Source organism: Drosophila rhopaloa, unplaced genomic scaffold (assembly GCF_018152115.1).
Source record: "Drosophila rhopaloa isolate 14029-0021.01 unplaced genomic scaffold, ASM1815211v1 contig_2, whole genome shotgun sequence".
In the NCBI taxonomy this organism is placed as follows: Eukaryota; Metazoa; Arthropoda; class Insecta; order Diptera; family Drosophilidae; genus Drosophila; species Drosophila rhopaloa.
In genome coordinates this window covers 20,600,217-20,626,503 of record NW_025335083.1, presented here as the reverse complement: position 1 = coordinate 20,626,503, position 26,287 = coordinate 20,600,217, and the positions used below count along the sequence as shown (strand labels likewise).

General features: G+C 40.6%; 6 protein-coding genes across 10 annotated transcripts; 2 read left to right on the top strand and 4 right to left on the bottom strand.

The window, feature by feature from the left end:
• Positions 1-100: 100 nt before the first annotated feature.
• Positions 101-3,997, top strand: LOC108042245 (ras-related protein Rab-9A). The gene is made up of 3 exons (XM_044459521.1): positions 101-589; positions 2,332-2,526; positions 2,928-3,997. Exons 1-3 carry the CDS (start codon positions 398-400, stop codon positions 3,294-3,296), a joined length of 756 nt encoding a protein of 251 aa, XP_044315456.1. The 5' UTR covers positions 101-397; the 3' UTR covers positions 3,297-3,997.
• Positions 3,992-12,606, bottom strand: LOC108042261 (alpha-tocopherol transfer protein-like). 4 transcript variants are annotated; one of them, XM_017120455.2, is made up of 6 exons: positions 12,479-12,606; positions 11,456-11,555; positions 7,005-7,184; positions 5,249-5,343; positions 5,031-5,184; positions 3,992-4,757 (listed from the first exon to the last, which is right to left on the bottom strand). In XM_017120455.2, exons 3-6 carry the CDS (start codon positions 7,171-7,173, stop codon positions 4,270-4,272), a joined length of 906 nt encoding a protein of 301 aa, XP_016975944.1. In that variant the 5' UTR covers positions 7,174-7,184; positions 11,456-11,555; positions 12,479-12,606; the 3' UTR covers positions 3,992-4,269. The 4 variants fall into 4 exon arrangements, with proteins under 4 accessions (XP_016975944.1, XP_016975943.1, XP_016975945.1 ...); XM_017120454.2 differs by lacking the exons at positions 11,456-11,555; positions 12,479-12,606 and adding exons at positions 7,363-7,494; positions 8,187-8,313; XM_017120456.2 differs by lacking the exon at positions 12,479-12,606 and having other exon boundaries at positions 11,456-11,591.
• A 378-nt stretch (positions 12,607-12,984) lies between these two features.
• On the bottom strand, positions 12,985-14,966 carry LOC108042260 (heparin sulfate O-sulfotransferase). Of its 2 annotated transcripts, none has more exons than XM_017120452.2 (5): positions 14,702-14,966; positions 14,327-14,645; positions 14,136-14,274; positions 13,856-14,076; positions 12,985-13,735 (listed from the first exon to the last, which is right to left on the bottom strand). In XM_017120452.2, the coding sequence occupies exons 1-5, from the start codon at positions 14,826-14,828 to the stop codon at positions 13,492-13,494; spliced, it is 1,050 nt and encodes a 349-aa protein (XP_016975941.2). In that variant the 5' UTR covers positions 14,829-14,966; the 3' UTR covers positions 12,985-13,491. The 2 variants fall into 2 exon arrangements, with proteins under 2 accessions (XP_016975941.2, XP_044315455.1); XM_044459520.1 differs by having other exon boundaries at positions 14,705-14,966.
• Positions 14,967-15,489: 523 nt separating this feature from the next.
• On the bottom strand, positions 15,490-16,196 carry LOC108042250 (C-type lectin 37Da-like). The gene is made up of 2 exons (XM_017120440.1): positions 16,098-16,196; positions 15,490-16,041 (listed from the first exon to the last, which is right to left on the bottom strand). Exons 1-2 carry the CDS (start codon positions 16,186-16,188, stop codon positions 15,572-15,574), a joined length of 561 nt encoding a protein of 186 aa, XP_016975929.1. The 5' UTR covers positions 16,189-16,196; the 3' UTR covers positions 15,490-15,571.
• A 957-nt stretch (positions 16,197-17,153) lies between these two features.
• On the top strand, positions 17,154-19,472 carry LOC108042273 (ran GTPase-activating protein). The gene is made up of 5 exons (XM_017120472.2): positions 17,154-17,407; positions 17,466-18,147; positions 18,215-18,695; positions 18,790-18,966; positions 19,042-19,472. The coding sequence occupies exons 1-5, from the start codon at positions 17,302-17,304 to the stop codon at positions 19,369-19,371; spliced, it is 1,776 nt and encodes a 591-aa protein (XP_016975961.1). The 5' UTR covers positions 17,154-17,301; the 3' UTR covers positions 19,372-19,472.
• Positions 19,473-19,828: 356 nt separating this feature from the next.
• On the bottom strand, positions 19,829-25,973 carry LOC108042263 (DNA topoisomerase 2). Its single transcript, XM_044459945.1, has 5 exons — positions 25,714-25,973; positions 24,158-24,745; positions 23,676-24,102; positions 20,601-23,620; positions 19,829-20,540 (listed from the first exon to the last, which is right to left on the bottom strand). The coding sequence occupies exons 2-5, from the start codon at positions 24,719-24,721 to the stop codon at positions 20,199-20,201; spliced, it is 4,353 nt and encodes a 1,450-aa protein (XP_044315880.1). The 5' UTR covers positions 24,722-24,745; positions 25,714-25,973; the 3' UTR covers positions 19,829-20,198.
• Between the last annotated feature and the right edge of the window lie 314 nt (positions 25,974-26,287).

Here is a 26,287-nt window from a genome sequence, read left to right as displayed (position 1 = left end):
CTAAATATTCAAAGTTAACAGATGTTAATGGTCACCCTAAATTGGGGCTCTGTTAACGGCAGTGTTATCTCCCAGTCGCCGCATGTTGTGCCGTTAGCACCGGTCTGTTAGTTGTCAGCTGACAGCCCATTCAATTGGACTTGCTCCACGGCGGATTTCGGTTGAGCATTCGATTCAAATTAGTTCTAACAAAAACCATTAATTGCTATTTTTTGTAAAGTACACGACGGATTGCAATTGTAAAAGTGCATGTTAATCGATCGAGAGTCGTGGGTGAAATTAAATTAAAGAGTCATTGCAAATCGGCAGTAGTTTTCAGCTGCGCAGTAGGGGAAAACTAAAGAAATCCACACACTGTTGCCGGGCTTAATTGTAAGAACAAACAAACACATTCAATATGACAAACATGCGGCCACCGCAGAAATCCAAGTTGCTGAAGGTCGTCATATTGGGCGACGGCGGGGTTGGAAAGTCCGCCCTCCTCACGCGCTTCGTTTCGAATCGCTACGAGGAAAACAATTTCCACACCATTGGCGTGGAGTTTATGAACAAGGATATAGTCGTCGATGGCGAGCGCTTCACATTGCAGGTAAGGTTTTGGCTACTTCTCAGAATATTATATAATGCAATTATTACCAAAGTAAATACCATAAATCAATAAAAATAGTTACGGTTTTAAGGTCGTAGAACTTTTGCAATTTTTAGAGCAAATGCAACAGTTAAGCAAGATAGCGACAAGCCAAGCGTATTTCCTTTACGTGTAAAGCCCCCTCCTTTGCCCGATTTTCCCCTCATCTACGATCAACCCACCGGCATTTTGTTGATGTAAACACTTAAAAACTGAACAACGATCGAGCTTTGTTTTTCTTTCCCTATCATTCGTAGTACAGTGGTAATGTTAAATTCAAACGGCCTAAAAGAATAATTTCTAAAATGTTGCCTAATTTAATTTGTAATAAATATTTTTCTTAATAGTTCAATTAAGTTCAGTTAACAAAACAAATAAAAACCAACATTTAAATAAAAAATATTTGTTCGAGATAAGCCGTGTTTATAATAAGAAATTATAAAAATATTCTTCATTTTTAACAATGTTATCAATTTGATTTTTATTATTCATTTTTAATGAGTAGATTATGCGGTTTCACATTCCCAGAAAATATATAGATTAGTAGTTTTAAACACCAATTTAGGTAAACGTTGTCAAATCCCACAAGTTACCACTGTATCTGTACTTTTGTATATTTAAAGCTGTATCTCTTCCATCTGCCCCATGCCCACACACATATAGGTTTTAAATTTCTACTCAATTAACGTAGAGCTTGGCATTGCGAAAAACAAAACCGAAATAATAACAATAATGACATGTTCCCTCTATTCAGCAACAAAGTGGTTTTGTTTTATACGCCGCCGCAGTTTTTGTTCTCAATCTTATCTATTTCGCAATTGTTTTTCATTTATGCTTGTCACTTGTCTTCTAAATTATCGAAACCAAAACAAAATGCTGTTCACAGTTCGCCAAGCTCGGAAACTTATAAATATTCAAGCGCGTCTCAGTGAGTAAGCAAAGTGCAGCCAAGGTGGCGCGAATTGGAATAATGATTCTAATTAAACCAGCCGATTTTACCTGGTATAGAAAGTGCAGGAATGTAGATTGATAGATGATTAATCCCAGGAGAATTTTCCAAAATGGAAGAATCCAGAAAATATTTTTAGGTCACGGTTCGCTGAGCCGCAGAAGAACTCGTAGAAATGTGGACTCCAAAAGCCGGTATTGCAAAAAATGGGAATACGAAGGGTGCTTTTTATATGTTATATATTCTATATATTCATGTTACCATGTAAATTGCTTACGTTCTTATGTATACCCCTGTGCTGCTATATATTTCTTCATTGGAATTTTGTTATTTAAATAATAAAATTGCTCAAAAACAGATCAATAAAAAATATTTGATTAAAGTACATAACTTAAAAGCTATTAATGAAAAACATGTAAAATGTTTTACCAAAGGTACCTTGAAATTCTTGATGAAAGCAGATCCAATTATTTATTTTTCGAGTAATTTGCTTATCGCCGCCACTTTGTTATCAGTTACCGGTTCTGACTATTTCTTAAACGAAATATTTGTTTAGCCCACAAAAAAGGCGAGTATATGTGCTGATGTAAGTGAGTCAGGTATGCAAACACTCGCTTTGGGACATTTGCCTGATTCCCAGCTAGTTCATTTCTAAATCGAATGCAAATTTTAATAGAGCGTTAATTGGTTCGTCAATTGAATCAAAGTTGATTGCAGCATTTATTGAGATTGTATATTTTCCCACACTACACAGATATGGGATACGGCTGGACAGGAGCGATTTCGGGCGTTGCGCACACCTTTCTACAGGGGATCGGACATCTGCCTGCTCTGCTACGCCCTCGACGATCGGGACAGCTTGAAAGGATTGACTCTGTGGCGCAACGAGTTCCTCAACTATGCAGACGTAGACCAGGACAAGTTCCCCTTCATCGTGGTGGGAAATAAGGTTAGAATTATTGAGTAGACTAAAAATTTAGGACTTAATATTTCTAGAGCATATATTTATATTATTGCACTAAACCATTTTTAAATAGGAACTTTCTACTTTAAGCAACTAAAATATACATTTCATTCCCTTCATTAAATTTAGACATGCTTCAAAAAATAATTTAATGTTAAACTACTATTTTATTTGTGTGCCTAACATAGATATTATAGTTTTTAGAAGGATTCAACTTTATCGGCAGTGAAAAGTTATCTTAAGCATAATCATAAGAACTAATTTCTGTTTGAATATTTAAATATTATAAATAGGGACGTATTTTTCCTATGAATATTAGCTTCCAATACTAAGAATGTTTATTTTTTCTTATTATAACTTCTAATCTTCTTAAATTTTGTTTTCAGAACGACATTCCGGCGCAGAAGCGACAGGTGAACTTCGAGCTAGTGCAGCAGTGGTGCGCCGACCAGAAGATCGCCTGCCACATCGAGACGTCCTCGAAGGCGGCGACCAATGTAACCGACGCCTTCGTCCTTGGCCTTCGCCAGTGGCGGCACATGGAATGCGTGGCGGAGGCGGAGCTGCGCCAGCAAGGCGACACCATCGACCTCACCCGCCCCATTCGTCTGGTGCAGCGTCGCATCTGTTGCACGGGCGGTGGCGAGGGGCAGGCTGCGGATGGCGGCGATGACGCCATGCGAAGTCCGGGAAGCAAAATGTTTGGACAGAAGCGCAACACAGCAAAGGCGCCGGCCACCAATTATAGGCTATGAGCAGACAGACTGGAGCTGCCAGGGAACTTACGCTTAATTTAACCACTTACCCCACCGGGTTGACCTTCAGTGCTTTTCATTCCGCGAGGGGAAAGTGTCCCAGACCAAAAAGTAATCAATTGATGTTGTTTACATTTAAAGCGATTAACCTGAAGCTGATGATATTCTAAAGAAACGATGTTTTTAAACGAACTACTTAAGAGCAAACGGCACAGATAACATTAGCTTTATAACGTCTGTTTTGGCCATTTATCTAACAAATAAGTAGGTTTGAATATTTTTTGGTACGCTTACAAATATGAAAGTAGGTTTGAATATTTTTTGGTACGCTTACAAATATGAAAGAATCTATTATGACTACCAAATTGTTATTAAAATATCTATTCTATTAGTTTCTGCGGTATCCCGAAATATGTTTTATTTCAGATAGAAATTATTCTTTAATTTAATTGTTGTACAGCATACAAAAATTGAATACTCTGATACTGTATAACAGAAAAACCAAGTGTCTTATAAAAAAACAAGCTTTGGTGCCTTATAAAGCATTAAAAATCATAATTTATACAAAACAAACACTTTTTGTACCACAAATATCTATGGCAAAGTATTAGAGTGCCTTAAATTTATTTATCTGAAAACTGTGCTGAAAAACCATTAAAAAAAGGTCTACAAAAGATAAGAAAATATACCGCATGTCTATACGAATGTGTGTTTATATTTCAACAATTTGTTTTGAATGAACAATAGTAACATGATATAAATACGCTTACCCCGGATTAAATATAATTTGTAGGTATAACACTTTTTCTGGATGCGATCGAGGCTCCGATCCTGATTAAGACTAAGGCAAACTCTAGGCGCTATTCACTAACAGGACAAGCGTATGACAGATCGAGTGCTTAACTATAACGTGTGCTTAAAATTGGGACTTGGGGGAGTTAATTACATATCACTTGCAGCAGCTAAAACCAGATCACTTCTTCTTGTAGCCATACGAGTTGATGGTGTCGAACTCGGAGTCGCACTTGAGCAGCAACTGGTACCACTGGTCACTATCGATGCGGCTGGCCTCCCGGAATCCTCCGTAGGCAGCTGGCAGGCACTTGGGCGACATGTACTTGTGCAGGGACTCGCGATCGGTGCCATGGAATATGATCCTGCTGCGCAGCTTCTCCTTCAGGAATGGCTTGAATAGTGCGAAGACCACCTGGAAGATCTTCGGCTGGTTCACAATGTGTATGGCCTTGATCCTCAGTGGCACCGAATCCTGCAGCCAATCCACAATTCTCTTGGCAAACGGCGGCGTAAACTGCCAGGTTTGCTGCAGACTTAGGCCATCCATATCGAAGATCACAACGGCACCGCAGATCTGCGTTTCCGGCTCCAGCATGGCCGCCTCCAGGAACAATACGGCTCCCTTGAACACTTCATCCAGGGTGACCTGCTTGTGCTTCCAGCGCTCTAAAAAAAATTTAAAATAAATTAATAAAGAATTCATTTAATAATTTCCCAGAAATCTCTTAAAAATTGGTCAAGCTAGTTCCTAAACATTAAATCACACAAATGGGAGTGCTTCAAAGATTGGTTTAAACAAATTATTAATGAAAAAATAACAGAACCGTTTCGAACAAAGATAATATTTCTATTGTAAGGCACATATTAGCATGGGCCATTAATTAAACCAGATTTTTAGAGATTCCTGTGATAAATCTAGTCTATTTTTGGTGTACTTACTGCCCAGTTCCAGAACCAGAATGCGACGCCCACACTGATCTCGATTGGGGAAGACGGTGAGTATGTTGTGCTTAAAAATGTTGGCCTCGTTCGAAGGCTTCAGGTTGTTGTACACATCAGAGTGCTTCACCTTGAAGGAGTAGTAGCGCTTGATCTGTTTAAGGGTCAAATATAAAGTTGTTATTTCATTTCAGTTTATACTATTATTAAAATCTTACCAGATCGCGAGCACTCTCCGGGTAATACTTGCACGGCCGCAGATATCTAATCAGCCACTCCTCGTTTCCCTTGGGATAGAGCAAATCCGTCTCCGCTGAAAAAGTATTAATAAATTAATCGACCACACCTCCAGTATCATAAAAGTCACAAGCTTGAAAAAAAACCCACACTTAAATTAGGTTGATCGGTTGTACAGATGCATTTAAGAAGCCAATGGTATTCTGCTATAACGTATTATTAAGTTATGCAATCAAATCCTCTCAAGGGTGTGATACTTGTTATTAGTGACACGAAATCGTAAACTAATAATATAGAACTTTACGTTCAGTTGTTGTGTACAACTTGATTTCTAATGTTTGACTAGCGTCTAAACTATTGCAGGCACTTTGTTTCAGAAGTGTACAAAATATATGGATGCACTTGCAAAAATATTTATTTTAAATATAAAAAAACCTGCACAATTAGATACTTAACAAGAAAGGAAAGCTAACTTCGGGCGGAGCCGAAGTTGAAATACCCTTGCAGAATATTCTGTAAATTATATTCTCCAAAATTATTTATATGATGCATTGTTAACACTCATAAAAATCCCAACTTCCTAACTTTAAAAACACCAAAGTTATGGAATTTCCAATCGTTCAGTTATATGACAGCTATAGAATATAGTCGGCCGATCCTTATGAAATTTGGTATGTCGGATTGATTGGCCAAATATAAAACTCATAGAAAATCCCAACTTTCTAACTTTACAAACAACAAAGTTATGGCATTTCCGATCAATCAGTTATATGGCAGCTATAGGATATAGTCGGCCGATCCCGGCCGTTCCGACTTATATACTGCGTGCAAAGGAAAGAAGGGTGTGTGCAAAGTTTCAATTCGATATCTTCAAAACTGAGAGACTAGTTCGCGTAGAAACAGACAGACAGACGGACAGACAGACGGACAGACAGACGGACAGACAGACGGACAGACGGACATGGCTATATCAACTCAGGAGGTGATCCTGATCAAGAATATATATACTTTATAGGGTCGGATATGTCTCCTTCACTGCGTTGCACACTTTTGACCAAAATTATAATACCCTCTGCAAGGGTATAATAAGAAATTTAATTTGTTCACTTCTAAAAAAGACTTAAAATGAATTTAAATTATTCAAAAACCGGATTGTACAAACATTAAAATAAGACTTAAGACCTGTCAAAATTAGGTTTTTTTTAATCACTGACAAAAAATTGTTCTCAATAACAAAAGTATATTAAACTCATTGCTTATTCATGAAAGGTTACAAGTGAGCATTATTCGTTTTAAATTGAATATATTTTAATTAAATATTCAAAATCTGATGGCTGTTGATAATTGCGGTTTCGCCGCAAATTATATGAAAAAGTGGAAACACCTGAATAATAAGTATTTAATTTTTTCTTTACAAAAATCATATAAATTACTTTATTTTCTGCTTGGTTTTGCTTGTTACAATAACAATCACTTATACAGTATACAGGTTTCATTTAAACAATTTAGTTTAAAAATAAACTGACACGAATTAAATATGGGTTTATTGATTAAAAGGTTAGATCCTCTTGTCTTTTTTTTTTAATTATCTTTTTTTTTACCAGACCTAATTTTAATATGTATGCGTATGTATATATTTTTTTATAAAATACATTTTTTGAAGTATTTTTTTTTTTAATCCTATTAAAAAGTATATATTTCTTAACTAAAGGTAGTCTATTCCTGATCATTACTTACCCTCCAAGAGGCGGGCCAGCTCCTTGGCGGCCTCCTTCTGGCGCTCGGGGGTTTCCCGGAGCTCCTTGATGGCCACCTCCTTTCCCTGGGCCGTCGGCTCGCCCAGGTCGAACTGGAGCGTGTAGTCGCCCACCTGGAGCGTGGGCAGTTGGTCGATATCCGACAGCATTGTGGGCACTCCTGGAAGGAAGGCAATTTGGATTCAGTTAGCAATTGCTTCTGTACTTTGAGCTTGAGAGACAGGTTTTTTCACTCGGCGCACTTGGAACTTCGGTTCCAACTAAATAACTTAAGCTAACTGACAACAATTGCCAATTAGTTGCCCATATAATGACGGCGGTACTTCACAATTACTTACTCATTTTGCAATTGTTGTTGCTCTGCGCTCAACTGAAATTATTCTGTGATAATTTTCAATTTTTTTCTAAGCGTTTCGCGTTTAATATTTGCGATCTCAAGTTTCAGTTTGCCTAATGACAAATTGTGCACGCTATTTATAGGGAAAGAGGGTAGAAATTTAAATATATTAATGATACAAGTGACTCGGAACCGGCTCAAGGGAGAAACTGCATTGAATTTCTAGACTTCCCCACCGATCGATTGATCACCTTATTGATCACCTGGCCAACCTTCACCTTGACATTCGCAACTTATAACGGAAGACGAAGCGAGGGAATTTGCATTTTCGCAAATCGCTGGCCCGCAAAGATAATCATTATCATGGCTAATGCAATTTTTGCAGAGATGCTATCGAGCTGTCAGAAAAAACATTTTTTTAAAACCTTGAACTCAATTCTCGAGACGTTTGTGACACGTTCTACTTGAGCGAAATTCTAGTAAATCTAGTTTTTAATTGCGATACTAGTGCTCAGGGTCTGAAATTAGCGCCATAGATTTCCCATCTTGCTGATTAATGAAGTCAAATTAGAAATTAGCGCCATAAATTTTCCATTTTGTTGCGCAGCTCGAAATGAATCGAAAACAAAAGACTTGGAAATTAACATCCGACGAGGTGACATTGAATTTTTCTACCAACTTCGGTTAGATGGGCCAGGTGATATGCTAAAGATCTCGACTATTTTCGCATTCAAAAATGAATTTTTAAATTATTAATATTTTGGCCAAGCATTTGTCTGGGAAAATACGAGATCTTAAATAGTACACACGGATCACAACACAAACCGAAACTTGTTTGGGCCAAATGGCTAAATGACTAGTGGCTAGTGGCTAACAGTAATCCGCGAAGAGGGTCTAAAAGCCAGCTGAGTTACGCGTGCAACGGAGCCGAAAGCCCAGATGAAACTGTTGCGGCCAAAAGCGCGAGTCTGAGATTTTATGCCAGGCCAAGAATCGAAACTGGATTTGTGAAGAGAGCGCCCAGAGAGTGGGTGTTGCCGAGCGATGCGCTTCGAGCTTCGAGTGTTGCCAAAACAGATTATTATTTTTTTAATAAGGTATGACTTTTTAGAGACGATTTTCTAAAAATATATTCCACGTTTTGATACTAAATAAATACCATTTTAGCTTGCCATTTTAAAATGGAAATTCATAAAAACCAATTTTTTATAGGTCATTTTTCGGTACTGCGTTAACGAGTACTTTACTTAATCGTTCTGAATCGGCGGTAGAAACAGGGATTTATAAAAAGTTAATACAATTAAACCCAATCAATTTTTTAAGAAAAGGGTCCTTTAAATCACAATTCAGAATTCAAATTTTCTAAAATCTAGAAAACCTGGATAATTTGGAGTATTATTCTAAAACCTTCTATATTTTACTTAATATGTGTTGTAGATAGATATCAAATAGTATTTCCATTAATCTTTATAAGCAATAACCACTTCAAAAATTCATATTAATATTCAAAATGGGGTAAGAAAAAAAGATTTTTTTCAATTATAAAAGTGGACATCTCAATATAAATCTGAACTTGAGCACGACATTCACGTGTGTCGACCAGAGAGGCGAGGTGTGAGATATTTAGAGTTTGCCCCGTGAGAGAGCTTAATCTGGGTGCATCGTCATTGGGAAATGATGCCACCTCAAGCCGGTTTCAGTTTCGCTTTCAACTTCAACGCTTTCTGAGCCCACCTAATTTATTCGGGTTTTCTTCAAGTGTAATTGTTCAGAGTACAGGGCGGTCAAAAATCCCTCGGCATAGGCATTTCCTACGGCGACCCTGAAACTCCGTGCTCTGTGCTATCCGGTTTCAATGCTGCCCCGCTCTACGCCAATTATTGCTTACACCTGTTCGTCAAAATTACACTTGGGGTCATGCCAATATAGCACTGTCAATCAAAGTTATTGGGATCTCCCAAATTCCACATTCAAAACAATCAATTCAATCCTTTAAATTATAATACTTAAAAAAAAAAATAATTCTCAATAAAATATTTTTTGAGAACTAAAAGGTTTATTATTGTTAGTTGATTGTGATACTAGAAGCCGAAAAATTTGCAAACATTTAAAAATAAATCAAATGAAGAACAAGGCTTGGTAAATTCTTTTTTTTTAATAGCAATGTCTTAATTAAACTTTGAATAGGAACTAATAAAATTTTAAAATTCAGTTTAATAAACGAATACTGAGTATTAGTAAGAAAATACATGAATTAGTAAGGAAATACATGAAATACTTTTGATTAACACCATATCCGTTACACCTATCATATTTTTATGTCCTAGGTTTATAACCCCATGTGTAAGGCAGGCATATTTGGTATAATTAACACGTCTCAAAGCTCAGCACCCTGTGCTTTGTAGACAGAAAATGTTTTGCCGCCCGATTTTGGACAAATCGGTTCAATCGCACGATCGCACGTGCGAAGACTTCGGCCATTCATGGTTTTACGCTTCGTTATACTCTCGATTTCATTTGGGCCTGTTTCGGACTATTGGTCTATTTTTATTAACGAACTTGAGGTGGATGCTGACGAAACCTGAGTGCTATAAAACGACGACTTGGGAAAAAGCTAAAATTTAAAAAATGTAATATGAGTAAATCTGGGGTTAAGATCCCTTTGCAATGTCAGCTCTCGCCCTTCGGTTTCTTGCAAAAAATTAAAAAAAACACTACATGAGAAACATGATTTTGAAAAACCTGACAATGGCAAGGGCAATCCCAATGTACAAAGTGCTTTAACCTTACTCTTAAGATAATAAAAAGTACATGTAAACTTTAGTAAAAAAATACAAAAAGAAAAGTAACATAAATACCTGTCCACTCATGCCTGCAATATTAAATTACAGTTGAACATAACTAGTCGACTTACTAAAAATATCAAAAAAATAAAAAACTTAAATAATATTAATATATTATATTAATCCTATATATTTTATTAAGTTAAAGATAAAGTTTTGGTTTTTCAATATTAGTTTTAGGAATATCAGGGATATTGTTTGTATTAATAACCTATAAAACGTTACTTGCGATAACTATTATTTCAATACTTCAATATATATGCACTCTATTTTTTATTTCTGGTTACTTGTGTAAGACTCATTTTTATTATTATATAATATAAGCGCTGTAACTTAAATAATTTGTAATAAAGTTTACAGTGTTAGTTTTATCAGGTTTTATTATGACCTTAACTGTAGGCATGCGCAGTATCTGCGCCCACGCTTTGCCATGCAAATTTGCTGTTGCAGTACAGATAATTCTAAGGAAATGTATTAAATATTGTTTATTTGATAACGTTAGTAGTAATTTATTTCTACAGCGAGTTTTTACTGTTGACCCTCACCAATGTGGGCAAATTTAGTTGGAAAAGAGGGGGCCGCTTCGGAGGGCAGGCTCCTCATCGCAGATGCAGCGGTCAACATTGCCATGACGATGCAAACCGACAACACGATATAACTACATGAAAAAACTGTTGAACGCGATAAGTATTGCACATGCAAATGCCAACGCAAATAAATTAATATTTTTTGCCGAATTGTTCAGGTCGGGAGCACCGGATCGAAGGCACAGTAAATGGGTCAATGTCGCGAGTTACTGAACTTTACTTGAAATTCTCGACCGACGAACGCAAAAAAGGAATACTTGCAAAAATAATGAGGAAAAGGCAATGCGAAAAATACAGCCAGTCAGTGATGACCACTGTTAAACAGTCACCACTCTGTAAATCACACTACTTAGCATATCTATAGTTAAATTAGGTGACCCATATTATTTTTATTGAAATCATATAGTCAGGGCATTTAAATGAGGTAAAGAAAATTTAAATTGGTTCTTATCTCATACGGTAATGGTTGAACTAATAGAAATGTAAGCTTTTTTTACCAAAGAAAAATGACTAAATAATGCAAAAAAGGACATTAAAAACAAAATATAATTTGTTAAAGAAAACATCAGAAATTTTACGATTATCTTGAAATTGAAATCGAGTTACAGAAAATTCTAAAGCTTGACAGTGGCGTCGTACAAAATTAAAATGAAGATTTACTAACCTTAGTTAAATTAAATCTGCTAATCCAAAGATATATGAATGAAATCCTTTTTGGGCCGTCTTTTGACACTGATATAGTGAGCTTGGATCGCGTTTAGAGACTGAAAATATAAAGCTGCTTGTCAAATCGTTTTATAGCCGCCCCATTTATGTACATATATACTGCGTTCATTACATATATAGCAAAGTTATCAAGTATGTACAAATGTCGGTCGGAATAGTCGGGCATTTAAAAAAAGGCCAACTCGATTTAATAGGTCATTATAAGCGACTAAAGTCGAGTCAAAAATCGTTAAAGATCACGTCGCGAATCGCCTATGGTGATCTTTGTTTTTGGGGTTTCTTTGATAAGTCAAGTTTAAATTTTATTTGTGAACTCAGCATAAATGTTATGCTTTTTCCATTGTTTTAGGCACTGTTAAAAAATATTGGTTTGTAGGGCGTTTCTCACAGTGTAGTGCAGTTAATCGATTCTCTACACCAATTAAAATTATTAAATATAATGTTTAAGTAAGTACACTGTAACCCGACTTATTCATCTTATATTGGTTAACTTTTTTAGCTTTATACGCACTTTAAACAGTAAAAATAAATAAATGGTGCATTTAACAGACCGGTGGAAATTTCTCATTCTTTGTTTATCAATATGTGCAATACAAAATGCAGTATTTTGTAGCTGCATTTTCACTGGATTATTTATTCTCGCTTTTCGGAGAAATTCTCATCGAAGCACTTGCGAAAAGTACACTTCTTATATTTGTTAAAACGTAAATCGTGGAACACTTTAATAGCTTTCGACACAACCATATTATTTTTCGTGATAATATTCCTCTGGGTAAACACCGTTTTTCGAGATTTTTTAATCTCGTATAACCATTTCGCACAGTGTATCGCGGTTAAACTTCTGATGGTTACGCGACTTGGTCGTAATTAGACTTGAACTTTTGAACGCTCCGTACACAACTAGTTTAAAGACTAATCGCCTCTGTGACTGAGTAAAAAACTTGTTTTAAATCTCTCTTACGGGTCGTGAATGTGGTCAGCTTAACGGGTAGTTAATACTTTGGTTATCACTCTTTCAACCACAATGATTTTCTGGCAGTCAGTAGCTACTTTCGACTTGCGTGTCCGCGATCCACGATCAAGTGATCAACTGACGGGGGCTGTGGGTAAAGCGAGCTCATTTGCTTTTAGTTTTAAGCGCGGGCAATTAATTAAGTATTTCGCTGCCTGCCGTCGTTTCCAAATGTATTTCAATTTCATTTTCTTGCACTTGCTTGAGCCCATTCTGCGTGTCGGATCGTCATTCCGCCATTCCGTCCAATCGCCAGTCAATCACCTTCGCCCATGGAGGCAGAGCTACTGCTACGTCAGGCTTTAAAGTTCGGCGGATTTTCGCTTGACAGTCGATTGCAGTTAGCTTAGGCAAAGTACAGCACGCTGAAAGTTAAAAGTAACCCACTGATGGCATTAATCAATTCTCGAACACGCAATCCCAACGACAGCTGTTGATACGCACAACGCTCGGTATAGACAATCAATTATCTACTATTTACATGCATTTAATTTGAATGTCAAATCCAGATTTAGAGCTTAGCCTATGACAGTTACAATTAATGAGAGTCGTTTACATATGAATACACTTATAAGTTCTACAAAATCGATCTATGGCCTAGATTCATCCATTCATTCCATTGTATTGTCGAGTATAAAACGTATGTTTGACTAAACGAAGAGATATTGTGCAGACAATTGTTGCTAGATATTGCTTACGATGAACTACAAAAGCGTTCTCGGATGTTTTACAAGATTAAAGCTTAGACTACATATAAAAGGTTCGGTTATTAATATGTCAACGATATTCACTGCTAAAGTCTTTAGTAGCGCTTGAGTGTACGAATAGTTACTCTTAAGTACAAATCAAATCTAATTGGGGGAATAGTTATTTACAATACAAAAACGGGGACTCCTGGCAGACTGTTAGCCCACTGGAGTCGGCCGAATTCTTGTTCTGCGACTCCGTCGCCGTCTCTGCAATCATTTGGGTCGAATTTTTTCGTACATGAACTTTTGCACGTGCTTGTTATCCGGCTGCATAAGCTTCTTCTTGTTGAACTCGAATTGGGTCAGTGCAAACTCGTACAGATCGTTTTCCATTTGCCAGATTTTAGTCTTTTGAATAGCTTTTATTGTCGATTCGCTCGGCGGCAGCTTGGATGAAGTCACCCGCAGATGAGATTTGTTTGAATTATGATAGTGCTCACGAAAGCCGTGGAAAATTCTGTAGAAGGAAACATATTAGTAATGAATAAAATTAAGTCCCAACGCATCGTCCGTTAATGCAATTAAGTGTTGATTAAGACGGGATTTTCCAGGAAAGAAAAAGGAAAGTAAATCTCACCTGGGCAGTGATCTCTCCAGCAGATCTACAAACTCGTACATCTGCTCGGTGACTCCAACTAAGAAGTACTCGTTGACTAGATTGCGCTTGGCCTGTTCCAATGCCCAACTGCTACCGGGTTCCCAGCACTCGGCAGCGTGGCCACAGAAGAAGGGTATTTGGAGCCACATATTTTTGGGATCACAGTCGGGTTGTTTTTGTACCACGCACTCATCGAAGGTCTACGGATAAAGGTAATATATTTAATTGTTCCAATGAAAAATAATTTAAATATACTAACAATTTTATTGCCCGCCTTCTTGCGCACTAAATTCGGTCGGTAGTTGTCCCCAAAGCGTAGAAAGTAATAGTAGGAGACCAGTCTGTCCAGAGGTTTGCGGACCAGATTTATATAGATGGGCTTGTGGGCGATTTGGAACCTGCGAAATAGGGATGCTACTTACTACTTCTGAATTAAGATGGTGTACGTACTTGGAGAACTCCAGGAACGCCATGTGTCCGTGATACAGAGCTGGCTTCATCTCATTCCACCTGGAAACGTTGCGCACGAATTGAATTTGGTTCGGAAGCGAGAGGACGTGCATATTGGCAGTCACATTGATGTGCAGCACATGGAATTTGTTCAGCTTGCACAGATCGTAGGCGATGTTGACGAAACTGGTGGATCCTGTCTTTGGAACGCGATTGTACAGCACCACCAGGTGCTCCTCGTAGTCAAAGTCGTCGGTGGATGAGGAGGCATGCTGATCGGGGCTCAGGGATTCACCCAGTTTGGACAGCGGCTTGAATGCTGTGTATTAGGAGTAGTAAATTAGGAACTGATATCGCTTCCAGGTCTCAACTCACCACGTTCCAAGCGAATCTCTGACCAGAGCAACCAGTAACCAGCGCAGGTCAGCACGCACAGGGCTATCAAAATCAGCCAGTGTGTGGGTCGCAGCAGAATCCACATCTTAAGCAGTTTCCTAATCATGCCTTCAGTCGGTTTGCTTTAGTGGTCAGCACTACAGCTCATTTCAGGTGAGTAATTTCAGCATAATTTGAAGTAGTTTTGCTTGTTTTTTATCTGCAAACAACTCAGTGCGGTGTTGGTCAGCGCTGCACAGCAGCTGCTCAGCAGTGTTGCAAACTGCTGAAATAGGTTTGTCGGAATGTGCAGTTGCAGCAGAGATGAGCAGTTAGCTTTAAGAGAGAGATGAGAAATACCTATATTCCATCACGGAGATTTGTCTGCATCCTGATCTCAGTGTCCTGATCTCGTGGTCAGTGTCACTTACATCATATACTTGCTACAAAGCTAACTTATGTTTAAACCACTAGTCACATGATATTAATGGTCAAAACCCACCCAACATTATTTAGACAAAAATGTATGCAACAAGTGGAACATATATTTGTTGGTTAATACCAACGTATAATGACAAAAGCCTATTTTTCTTCCATTAATAATCTGTGCGGTACGTATTGATTTTATATTTTACAGTGTGGGTCGTAAGTGAAAAAATTAGAAACAAAAATCGCTTCAGTTGAATAAATTACTGATAAACTTTTTAATAAGGTGTGTTAGCTCACAATATTAAACATAATTGCCAACAATAAAATGTATATTATAAATTCTGATTTGGGCTGTAACTTCGAGGTTTATTAAAAAATGTAGTTTATTTTAGTATGTACGACCAAAACTGATTACAATCTCTATAGTCTCAATGTACACCTCTACTTCCAAACAACTATAGATATGGTTTCTTGCTTTGGAGCCTCGCAAACATATTTAAGTAAGCTGCTATTATGATTATTGCAGGGACGATCGTTAAGTTGGATTTCCGTGGAATGGCCGTATATGTAGCCCAGGTGTATGCAATGCTCTATACCGCCATTATAGTCGGGTTGGTCAGGAGCCCACCGAGTTATTTTTAGGGGCTCAGCATTGGTAAACCAAGTGTGGGTGCCGGTTTTTCCCAGGTCATTGCCGGATGTCCAGTGCTCCGACCGTTCTCCATTCTTTTTTAAATGTGCAGCAACGGCATCAAACTCCTGGTTGGTTTCGAAGGTCACCAATTCGGATCCCAACTTTCGGCAGTTTCCATATGCAGTATACCAATTTACCTTATCCTGTCCAAAGTAATAGAATCCACTTCCGATCTTAATGAAGGGACTCGAGTCTATGGTAATGTTGTTTGGGTTTCCTTAAAATTTGGGTTAAGCTATTAAATAATAATTACATTTTGTATACGTTGCTTACCAGTAGTATTAAAATATGAGAATTTCTTGTAAGAAAATCCCAATTTAAAACTCGCGAGAACCAAAAGGAGTTGAACGAATTTTTTCAACATCTTGCTGCTTTCTACTTAACTCGGAGGTGTTTGAAGCTCTATTTATACCGGTGGTGTACATATGCTGACATTATACATATGTGTTTGTCTGTGTTTTGCATTGTACTTGTGAAGACAGAAGATCAGCAAAGGTTCAATACCCATGAGATAGGGACTGATAGAGACTTATTAATATATATGTATACATCACCTGCAATCATAAATCCGTACTCACTGATTGCTAAACTTGAAGAAATAGGATGAGTCAATTTTTCCTTCTTAGAAATGCACAAAGAGCAAGCATGACAAAGGACGGTAAAAGTCATTAGTCGGCGAGTCAAAAAAATACAGATACTTTAAAACAGTAATTAAAATGGCCATATCTTAAGGGGTAAGATTTTTCGGCGCGCAAAACACTCACACTTATGATATGCCAGCAAGGATAAAATATCTTAAACACAAGAGAATTCAAACATTTAAAAAGAAATCTAATTCTTTTAGAGCTTTAGGATAGTTTCATCCGATTCATTTAAGTCTCACCAGGCTAACATTAAATCGTAAATAATCCCTTTACTGAACCAGAAAGAAATATGAAGTTAGCTTTGAATGGACATACAGCTTCGGAAATTACAAAATCTAAATCAAACATTTCTTTATCCATTAATTAATCGAATGAAAATGAAGATAACTGAACTGCCACAGCCGATTCTAAAAAAATGTTGAATGAGGTATGCTAGATTAATACGTCAGGGGAATGAATCCACGGCTTTAGACAAGTTTAGCAAATGGGTAGAATTTAATCTGCAGCAACTACTAACAAAATAAGTAAAACACACGATTGAAGTGAGTACTTTTTAATTGTTCTCCATTAAGAAAAAAGCTAGATAGGTCGGCTGGACCAAAGACCAATATAAACAATGATTATATTGGTCTTTGGCTGGACGTCACCCTGTTGCGCTTTGAGCAACACTGATGCGATGAATGTGACCATCGCTGCCGGCTGATAATACCAAACAATGCCAATATTCTAGCGCCTATTTTTGCGAGGTTAAAATAAATTTTGCAAGCCGGCTGCAATTGCAAAGTACAGTGCCAGTAGCTGATTAAATTAATTGAAAACAAAATAAACTTACAATGTCTGCGTCCAGCTTTAACTTCGCCAGCATGGCGGCCCAATCTGGCCGGGAGCAGGGACTTTCATTCCAAGACAAGGCACTCACCTGGGACACAGCCGCCGATGGTGAGTGAAAAAGCCGATTTCGTCCTTCATATGGTAGCTAAATCAAGGCTCCTTATAGTCCAGGATGTGGTGGATGCCCTTAACAAACAGACTACGGTGCACTACCTCAATCTGGACGGGAATACGCTAGGCGTGGAGGCGGCCAAGGCGATTGGTGAGGCTCTAAAGCGTCATCCGGAGTTCCGAAAGGCGCTGTGGAAGAATCTTTTTACGCGTCGCCTCAAATCGGAGATTCCGGATGCACTGAAGAACCTGGGAGCAGCTCTAAATGTGGCGGGGGCTAAGCTGACAGTTCTCGACCTTAGCGACAATGCTTTGGGACCCAATGGCATGCGGGGATTGGAAGAGTTCCTGCGATCGCCCGCCTGTTATTCCCTGCAAGAGCTACTACTGTATAATTGTGGCCTGGGTCCCGAGGGCGGCAGCATGCTGTCCAAGGCTCTGATTGATCTCCATGCCAATGCCAAGAAGGCTGGATCACCGTTGCAGTTGCGCGTCTTTGTCGGCGGACGTAATCGCCTAGAGAATGCCGGCGCCAAGTCCCTAGCCACCGCTTTCAAAACCCTCAAGACCTTTGAGGAGATTGTCCTGCTGCAGAACTCCATTTACTTCGACGGCGTCGAGGCCCTGGCGGAATCTTTTAAGGAGAATCCGCATCTAAAGGTATTGAACATGAACGATAACACACTAAGGTCCAAGGGAGCGGAAAAGATCGCCGAAGTCCTGCCTTTTCTACCCTTGTAAGTTTTTGTTTGGTTTAAAAGGAAGGTTAGAAAGTAGTTAATTTAAGACTCGCTTCCTTTGCAGGCTGCGGGAATTCAACTTTGGCGACTGCCTGATCCGTACAAATGGCGCGTACCACTTTGGAGAGGTTCTGGAGAACTATAACGAGCAGCTGGAGGTTGTCGACTTGGGCTTCAATGAAATTAACAGCGATGGTGGTATGGTCTTGGTGAACGCCATGCGAAACAAGTCCAAACTGCGCTTCTTCAGCCTCGATGGCAATTACTTTGGTCATGAGGGCGTCGATCAGATAATCAAAGAAATGGCCAAGCTGCCAAATGCTGCCGCCCTGCAACCTTTCGAGGAAATTCTTTCCGAAGATGATGAGGCTTCTGGGGATGAGGATGAAGCTGAGGATCAGGATGATGAATATGATGACGAAGAGGAGTACGACGAGCATGAGCATGCCAACGATACCACCGAAGAGGCCGACGAGGACGATGAGGAGTATGGCACCCTGGCCGAAGAGACTGCCTATGTCACCACCGATGCCTACACGACCAAGGTAAGCCTACTATATTTACAATGTAATCACATACATTTCGTTAAATAGAAATAAGAACTCTTCAAATGCATTAATACATACAAATATTATGCAGCTTTTTAACGAATCAACCAACTCAAAGGCCAGCGATACTTTTGCGGTCGCCAACAAGACGATTAGCCAAAAGTGCACGCCCGAGGAGTTCTGCCTGAGCCAGACGCCCTGCTCTCAGCAACAGTTTGACTCTCTGGATCCGGAAAACAAGCTGCAAGCCCTGCAGTACATTGTCAATGTATGTTGTATATGGCTAAACCAATTTTGGGTTTACATTTTAGTAAACTAATAATAAACTAATGTTCTTCAACAGCAATTCACGGGCGACAACCATTTGCTGCTGCTTGTCTTTACTACTTTGAAGTGCGCGCATTTGTCGCAATCATCGAAAGCTGCATTGGATCTGGCCGTCTCGCTGTACCAGGCCACCTTTGACTACGCCCTAAAAACAAAGCAGGAGACCCGTGTGCTGAACTACGTCCTGATGCAGCTTCGCCTACTGCGCTGCGAGGAGGCATTTAAGTCCGACTACGATGTCAAGAGCTGCCGATTCGCACTGCGCGAGGCGCTTAAGCAGCCGAAGTTTGCCAACGACAACATAAAGAATTCCTTTAAGACTTTCCTCGAGGCGGTCGATGTGTAAACCTTGCAGAAGCCGACATTTTATCGGCCCTAAGAGATTATTTATATTTTCTACGTTCCAATACATTGCATCTTTGGTGAATAAAACATATTATTCAAATACTGTTTTTTTTAAAATTTAGCGGATATGACGGGGTGTTTATTCAAGAAAAGGGTAGAAAATCTATCAATTACGGAATAGTCAAATTAATTAAAAGATGCCCATAATAACTCGTTGAGATTTTTTTATATCAGAAATATAACTAAGAAGATTTATTCTGAAGTATATTAAAATCACTTTAATTTAAAACGTTTCCACAAATTTGATTATAAAGGAGAGCAACCAATATTGAGTATAATATCAATATCATTGAGTATAAATACCAAAAATGATAAATAAGTAGGTCAAGTAGGGTGTTCACTATAACTATGTTCAGCTTTTTCATATTTTCGTTCGGCCCAATAACATCAATAAAGTCTTTAAGTAGCCATTAGGTAAAATTGATTTATTTACATTAAGAAAACTTTCGAGACTACAAACTACGTTTATGAAACATCTTAATACACCAATATTATGTTTGTGAATTCCTGCTGTTCTGAAACACAGAATCAGCTACAGTGAACGAATGTAGCGAAGTTATCTGCTTAGGTTAAATTAAAACACGGAAAATAAAACATTGACAAAACTTCGAGGAGAGCATTAAAAGATTATGAAATTATAAACTACCGTTGCGATGAAAGAGCCTCCCCGGGATTTCCGATTCCGATAATGCTGATTCCAAATCGTTGATTTGCTTGCTAAATACTCATACCAATATTAGGCAAATATGTTATAGGCCAACCAGTCTCTCAACACTGGAAATCAGAATCATCTTCATCTAAATCGAGATCGACATCATCATCGCTTTCCAGTACCGCGCGCCTCTTCTTTGGCGCCGATTTCTTTTTCGCTCCTCCGCTGCTCTCTTCATCACGACTACGTTTGGCTGGACGCTTGATGGGAGAATCCTCGTCGTCGTTGTCTCCGGGACTGGAATCATCACCAGATCCAACATTGCCTTCCTCATCATCGGAAAGCAGCAAACTGTAGTCGATCTTCTTGCTGGCCGCCCGTCGTCCAGGACGCTCCGCACGAGGAGCTACTTCAATTACTTCATCATCATCTTCGCTCTCGCCGTTGGATTTCTTTGACTGTAAGAAGTAAGCAGATTTAAATGGTTTGTCGAAGAATTAAAATTTGAAAAAGCTTACCTTTGCTTTACTGAAGTCAAGCTTGCTCTGCTTAAGGGCGCCGCCGTTCTCCTTCTTTTGACGCGGCTTTCTCTCGGCCGGCTCCTTCTTGACAGTCGCCTTCTTGGCCTTGGGTGAGGCTTTTGTTCCGCCCTCGACCATGGCATCAAACTCGTCTACCTCCTCTTCGATAGCATCGGGATCCGCTTTAATCTTCTTGCCCTTTGGCTCCTTCTTCACCTTGGGTTCCTTCGGTTGCTTCGCAGCCTGCGCTAGCTTCGCAGCCTGTGCCATCTTCTTGACAATTTCCTCAGTGACCTTAAACTCGATACGCTCTCCATCGGGATGAGGGAAGATGTCTCCAGAGCCAGCAGGCCCGCCCATTGATACTTTGGCCTTCCTGGCCTTAGGTGCGGTAGCCTTCTGGCCCTTCATCGCCTTGGCTGTCTTCAGATTGATGCCTTGCTCCTCGAGGCGTTCCTTCTCCTCCACTTCATTTAGCTTCGCCTCAAGGGCATCCAAATCGTCAAGCCAGAGCAGCTCCGGCGTCTTTTTGAGAAGACTCTCCAGTTCTGCAAGCTTGGCATCGCGCTGCTTGAGCAGCTCGTTCTTCTTCTCTTCGGTCAACATCCACATGGACATGCCGAGAAGGTAGTCGAACTTTTTGACATCAGTCAGCTTCTTGAAAGCCTTATCCGGATCTAAATCCTTCTCCTTTTTAACCTTTGAGCTGGTACTGGGAGCTCCCTCCTCCTCTTCGTCATCATCGTTAGCCGCCTCAGCATCCTCCATCTTTATGCGGCGCTGCCACTCCTTGACGGGATCGGGACGGTAGCCACGCTTTACCAGCTCATCGCACATAGCCTTGCGCTGCTTGTTCTCCACCACCAATGTCTTCTCGCACTTCTCGAGGATAAAGCGCGCCTGATCGCTGAGCCGATCCGCCTGCGCCGTCAGCTGACCCACCAAAAAGTCCTTTCGGCGGGCATAGTACTCCAGCCGCAACTTGTAGAACTCCTTGAGGATTTCGACTGAGGTGGGAAATCGTCGTAGGCAGTTGTTCTGGTCGAACGCGTGCATCTGGTTGGTGGACAGGGTCGTGGTGAGTTTGAGCTCTCGATAGAAGCCACCTTCCTCAGCATAAATGCGTTCAAATTCGCCGTTCGCAAAGCTAATTACAAAGCGAACTGTGGTATCCGTATGATACTCCCTGTAGTCGGATATAATAGCCTTCACTTTCTCGGAGCCGTTTGAAAGCGGCTCCAGCACGTTTTCCTTATAGTTCTGCGTCCAAACTCCCACAGGAAGTTCCGTAATTTCCACCCGATTGCCTGGGAGGATTTGAATGTTTCCTGTCTGCACATACCGCCCATCCGACACGTATTCCATGCGTCCGTGGAAGTTCTTGTACCAGGGATGCATCACCTTCGGCTCTTCCCCGTTGATCATCCCTTTCAGGTTGCGCATTATCTCACGGGGGTTATGATTGGCTATCTTGGTGGACCAACCAGTGCCGATGCCCTCGGCTCCGTTGACCAGCACCATCGGTATGATGGGCAAATACCATAGGGGTTCAATCTTTTGGCCATCGTCCACCTGGTAATCCAGAAGCGGATCGTCCAAGGGATGAAAGATGAGTCGCGTCAAGGGAGACATCAAAGTGAAAATGTAACGAGCGCTGGCGCTATCTTTGCCACCCGTCAAACGAGTACCGAACTGACCGCGTGGTTCCAGCAGATTGATGTTGTTTGCGCCCACAAAGTTCTGGGCGAGATTCACAATGGTCATCTGCAACGAGACCTCGCCGTGGTGGTAGGCGGACATCTCGGCCACCGATCCGGATAGCTGGGCGACCTTCACCTCGCGCTTGTCGTTCCTCTTGAAGCAGGTGAACATTACCTTGCGCTGACCCGGCTTAAGTCCATCCACCAGACTGGGAATAGAGCGCTCGTTGTCCGCATTGGAGAACAGCACCAGCTCCAGGTTGATGAAGTCGGCATAGGTAATGTGCTTGGTTCCCTTAGCGTAAAGATAGCGTTCTGGCAGTCCCAGCACCTTGCGACGCTTCACCTCGTCCATGTGGTTAGTGAGCCACACCTTCCTAGACTCTATATGCTTCCTTGAGAATGCCATAACGATACTCTCATCATCCACCGAGCCGTCGTACCTGAAAAGGATTCGATGGCGTTCCATGTCCTGGAAGTACTCCTTCGCCTCCTTGGAGGTCGAAGTACCCAAACCCTTATAGTACTTTATATTGTAGGTGTGGTGGTTGGCCGTATCGTTCTTCCACTCCTCGAACTCGGGCAGTGAGTAGAAGGAGAGCTCCTCGTTCTTTTTGGTTGCTTTCACAATCGGCGTTATGAACTCCTCAAGGAAGGGCAGACGCAGAAGTTCTGGCCAATTGGTGTGGATAAAGTTGATCAGCAATCCCTTAATGTGGGAGCCGTCCTGATCCTGATCTGTCATGATCATCAGTTTGCCGTAACGCAGTGTCTTCAGATCATCTTCGTTGAGATACTTCTTTTTGTACTGCAACCCTATTATTTTGCACAAGTTGTTGATCTCAGCATTCTCGGAAAGCTGCTTAAAATTAGCTTCGCGCACATTGAGAAGCTTTCCCCTAAGTGGGAATACTCCGTAGAAATTACGACCGATGACGCCTAGACCGGAGACTGCCAAAGACTTAGCTGAGTCTCCCTCGGTTAGGATGAGGGTGCAGTTGATAGAATTCTTGCCACCAGCCTCGTTAGCGTCCTCCAGCTTCGGAATGCCCTTTATTTTGCTCGACTTGCGTCCGCCCGTCTTGGCAATGTCGTTTTGGGCCTTGAACTTGGCCCACGCCAGCACGGACTCCACGATGCCCGACTTGGACATGTTCGAGATGAACTTCTCGGATAGTGTGCACTTGGAACCGAATCCCTTTTGTTGCAGCGTCATGTTTTCCTTGGTCTGCGAGTCGAACGTGGGGTTTTCAATCAAACAGTTGACGAAAACCCACAGGTGATTTCGCACCTGGAAGGGCTTGATGTTAATGCCACCTAGAAGCGATTGCAAATATCAGTATGAGATAGTAAGTACGTAAAACCATTCAACCCACCTTTGTTCTTTTTTTTAGAACCTCGAGGAGCTGTTTGATGACATTATCCACCACATGGTCAACATGCCGACCGCCCTTGTAGGTGGCTATTGAGTTGACAAACGAGACCTGCTGAAAGCCGCGGTCCGAAGGACAGCAGGCAACCTCCCACCGCTCGTTGGCAACCTCGTGCACGATCTTGATGGGCGGACCAGAGTCGTCGTCCGTGCTCTTGATGTGGAGATCGATGTAGTCCTTAAAGTTTTTCACCGACAGTTTGGTGCCGTTGAGATACACGGATACGCCTTTAGATGAGGCGGCCACATCGTAGGCGCGACGCGACATCAACGCCACAATGTCTTCATCGAGACTCTCCATCTTGAACTTGGCTAGATCGGGACTGAACGTGATGCGAGTGAAATCGGTGCCACTGAAGTCCTTGATCTGTGGGGTTATCAATAATAAGATAAAGTTATTGAACAAGATTCAGAATTTTTACCTTTGCGTCCGAGGCCTTTTGCATGTTGTCGCCCCAGGTCTGCTTGAAGCTCCTCTTGTACTCCTTCGTGGCGGTCTCCACGGTGAAGCTGGTGGAAAATATGTTGCAGAGTTTCGCTCCATAGCCGTTCCTGCCGCCAGTGACCTTCTTCTCGTCATCGTTGTAGTTCGAGGAGGTCAGCAGGTGACCGAAGATCATCGTGGGTACGTACATCTTCTGCTCCTTGTGCATGGTCACTGGAATACCCTGGCCATTGTTCCACACGGATACCACATTTCGCTCAGGATCAATGTCAACCTTGATGGTGTTCATAGTTTTGTCGCGCTGCTTGTTGTCCGCCGCATTCACGAGAATCTCGTCGAAGATCTTGTACAGGCCGGGTACGAATGAGATCTCCTTCTGCACCATCCGCTTTTGCGCGGTGTCGTACACCCACATCAACTCCTTGGTGAACTCCACGGAGCCGATGTACGAGTCCGGGCGCAGCAGGATGTGCTCCAGCTGCGACTTCTTCTGGTACATCTGTTCGATGGACATGGCAGATGCCTTGCTGCCGTTCTCCATGATGCCGCTGTGCTTTAGCTGGATCTTTAAAATGTACAAAAGAAATATTTTTAATTTACTGATGCGACTGTACGCGGAACATTTCCCAGCTACTGCCTAAGGCACTATTAATCACTTCGTATACGTTGTCTTTTTCGTCGGAGGCAAAAAACAAACCAACTAACAGAAAACTACAGTGTGTTAAGATTTATAATAATTTTTTATTTTTTTAACACAAATATACGATTTTTTTTAAGATATTTAATAATTCAGATGCTTTTAAAGATTTATTCCTTGTTCGTCGTTTAAAGAATCAATAAAATGGAATATATTAAACGATTTCCGTCAAATGTTTTTTTTTTAATTTCAAGGGATGTTTTCTAAAAATATGAATTTTTCCCTCTCTACGCCGACCTTTACTCAGATCACCCTTAATGAAGGCACACTGTACTCACGGCGACGGCAAAATAAAAAACAAACGCGCGCGCGCGCACTGAGTCCAATATTTGGCCAGACAAACCCTGGAATGGGACTACGTCAAATGGGAATATGTTGGGTCCGGCAGACTGAAACTAATTATGGCGCTTTAAAACCAATAAACTATTTAAATTGTAAAAGAGCTAACATTTCCGCGGGTGTTACTGTACTAGGAACAGATATTCAGCCCATTTGGCGGCAACTCTACGCTTGGCGTGCCCTTGTCTGTGTGCGTGTGTTACTAGCATTTGCCGGTAATTGATAAAATTAAATGATTATTTTAAGGCTTACAACAATTTAACGTTTAATTTAAACTATTTTAAAGGCGCATTTGAGCTTGGCTTGGTTGCCGGCACGTGGATGGATTTTTTGCACTCATTAATTGCGCTCTGTATACCGGTAGCGCCATTTTTAATTTGCAAGCGACGCTGCCGGGAAATTGCGAACTCTTTTATTTTACGAGAACGTTTAAGGCAATTACGCCTTTTTCCGGTTTAACCATATTTTATTTATACTTAATGCAAGTTCCACCTCACCTGATTAAAAATTGGAAGAGATTTTGATGTTTTTTGTTGCTGCCACCGACAATCAAAGCGCAGCCAAACTGTTGGTTGCAGGCGAAAAACGAGGCGACGCACTACAATTTTTAATATGTATGTGCGTCTTCGCGTCTACTGCCTTTCGGTAAAACTCGTACAGATCGCGGCTAACTATTAAAATTCACACATTTATTAACTTTTCACAACGAACCGAGCCGACAACAAAATATGCAGAACAAAAGGTGGGAAAACATCGATGCCGATATCGATGCTAAGAATATCGATGGGCGGGTACAATCGACGATTCTCCATATCTAGCTAGTATCGAAAATCGCACTCCACTTCTGGCCCCATGTTATCGAGTTCTTAAGGACGCTCTTATTTTCTACTGCATTTCTTAAGCGCACTCTTGAAGTTCTCACTTCAGTTATAACGCTCTAATTACTTTATTCAAAATAAGCAAATAAAATCGTTTATGTACTCGCTTCCTGCGGAGTAAGTCCCAGCTAACAATCGACTATATTGGTGTCTCCGATGTCGGTTGGTGTATTCACTAACGATGGTTTCCATG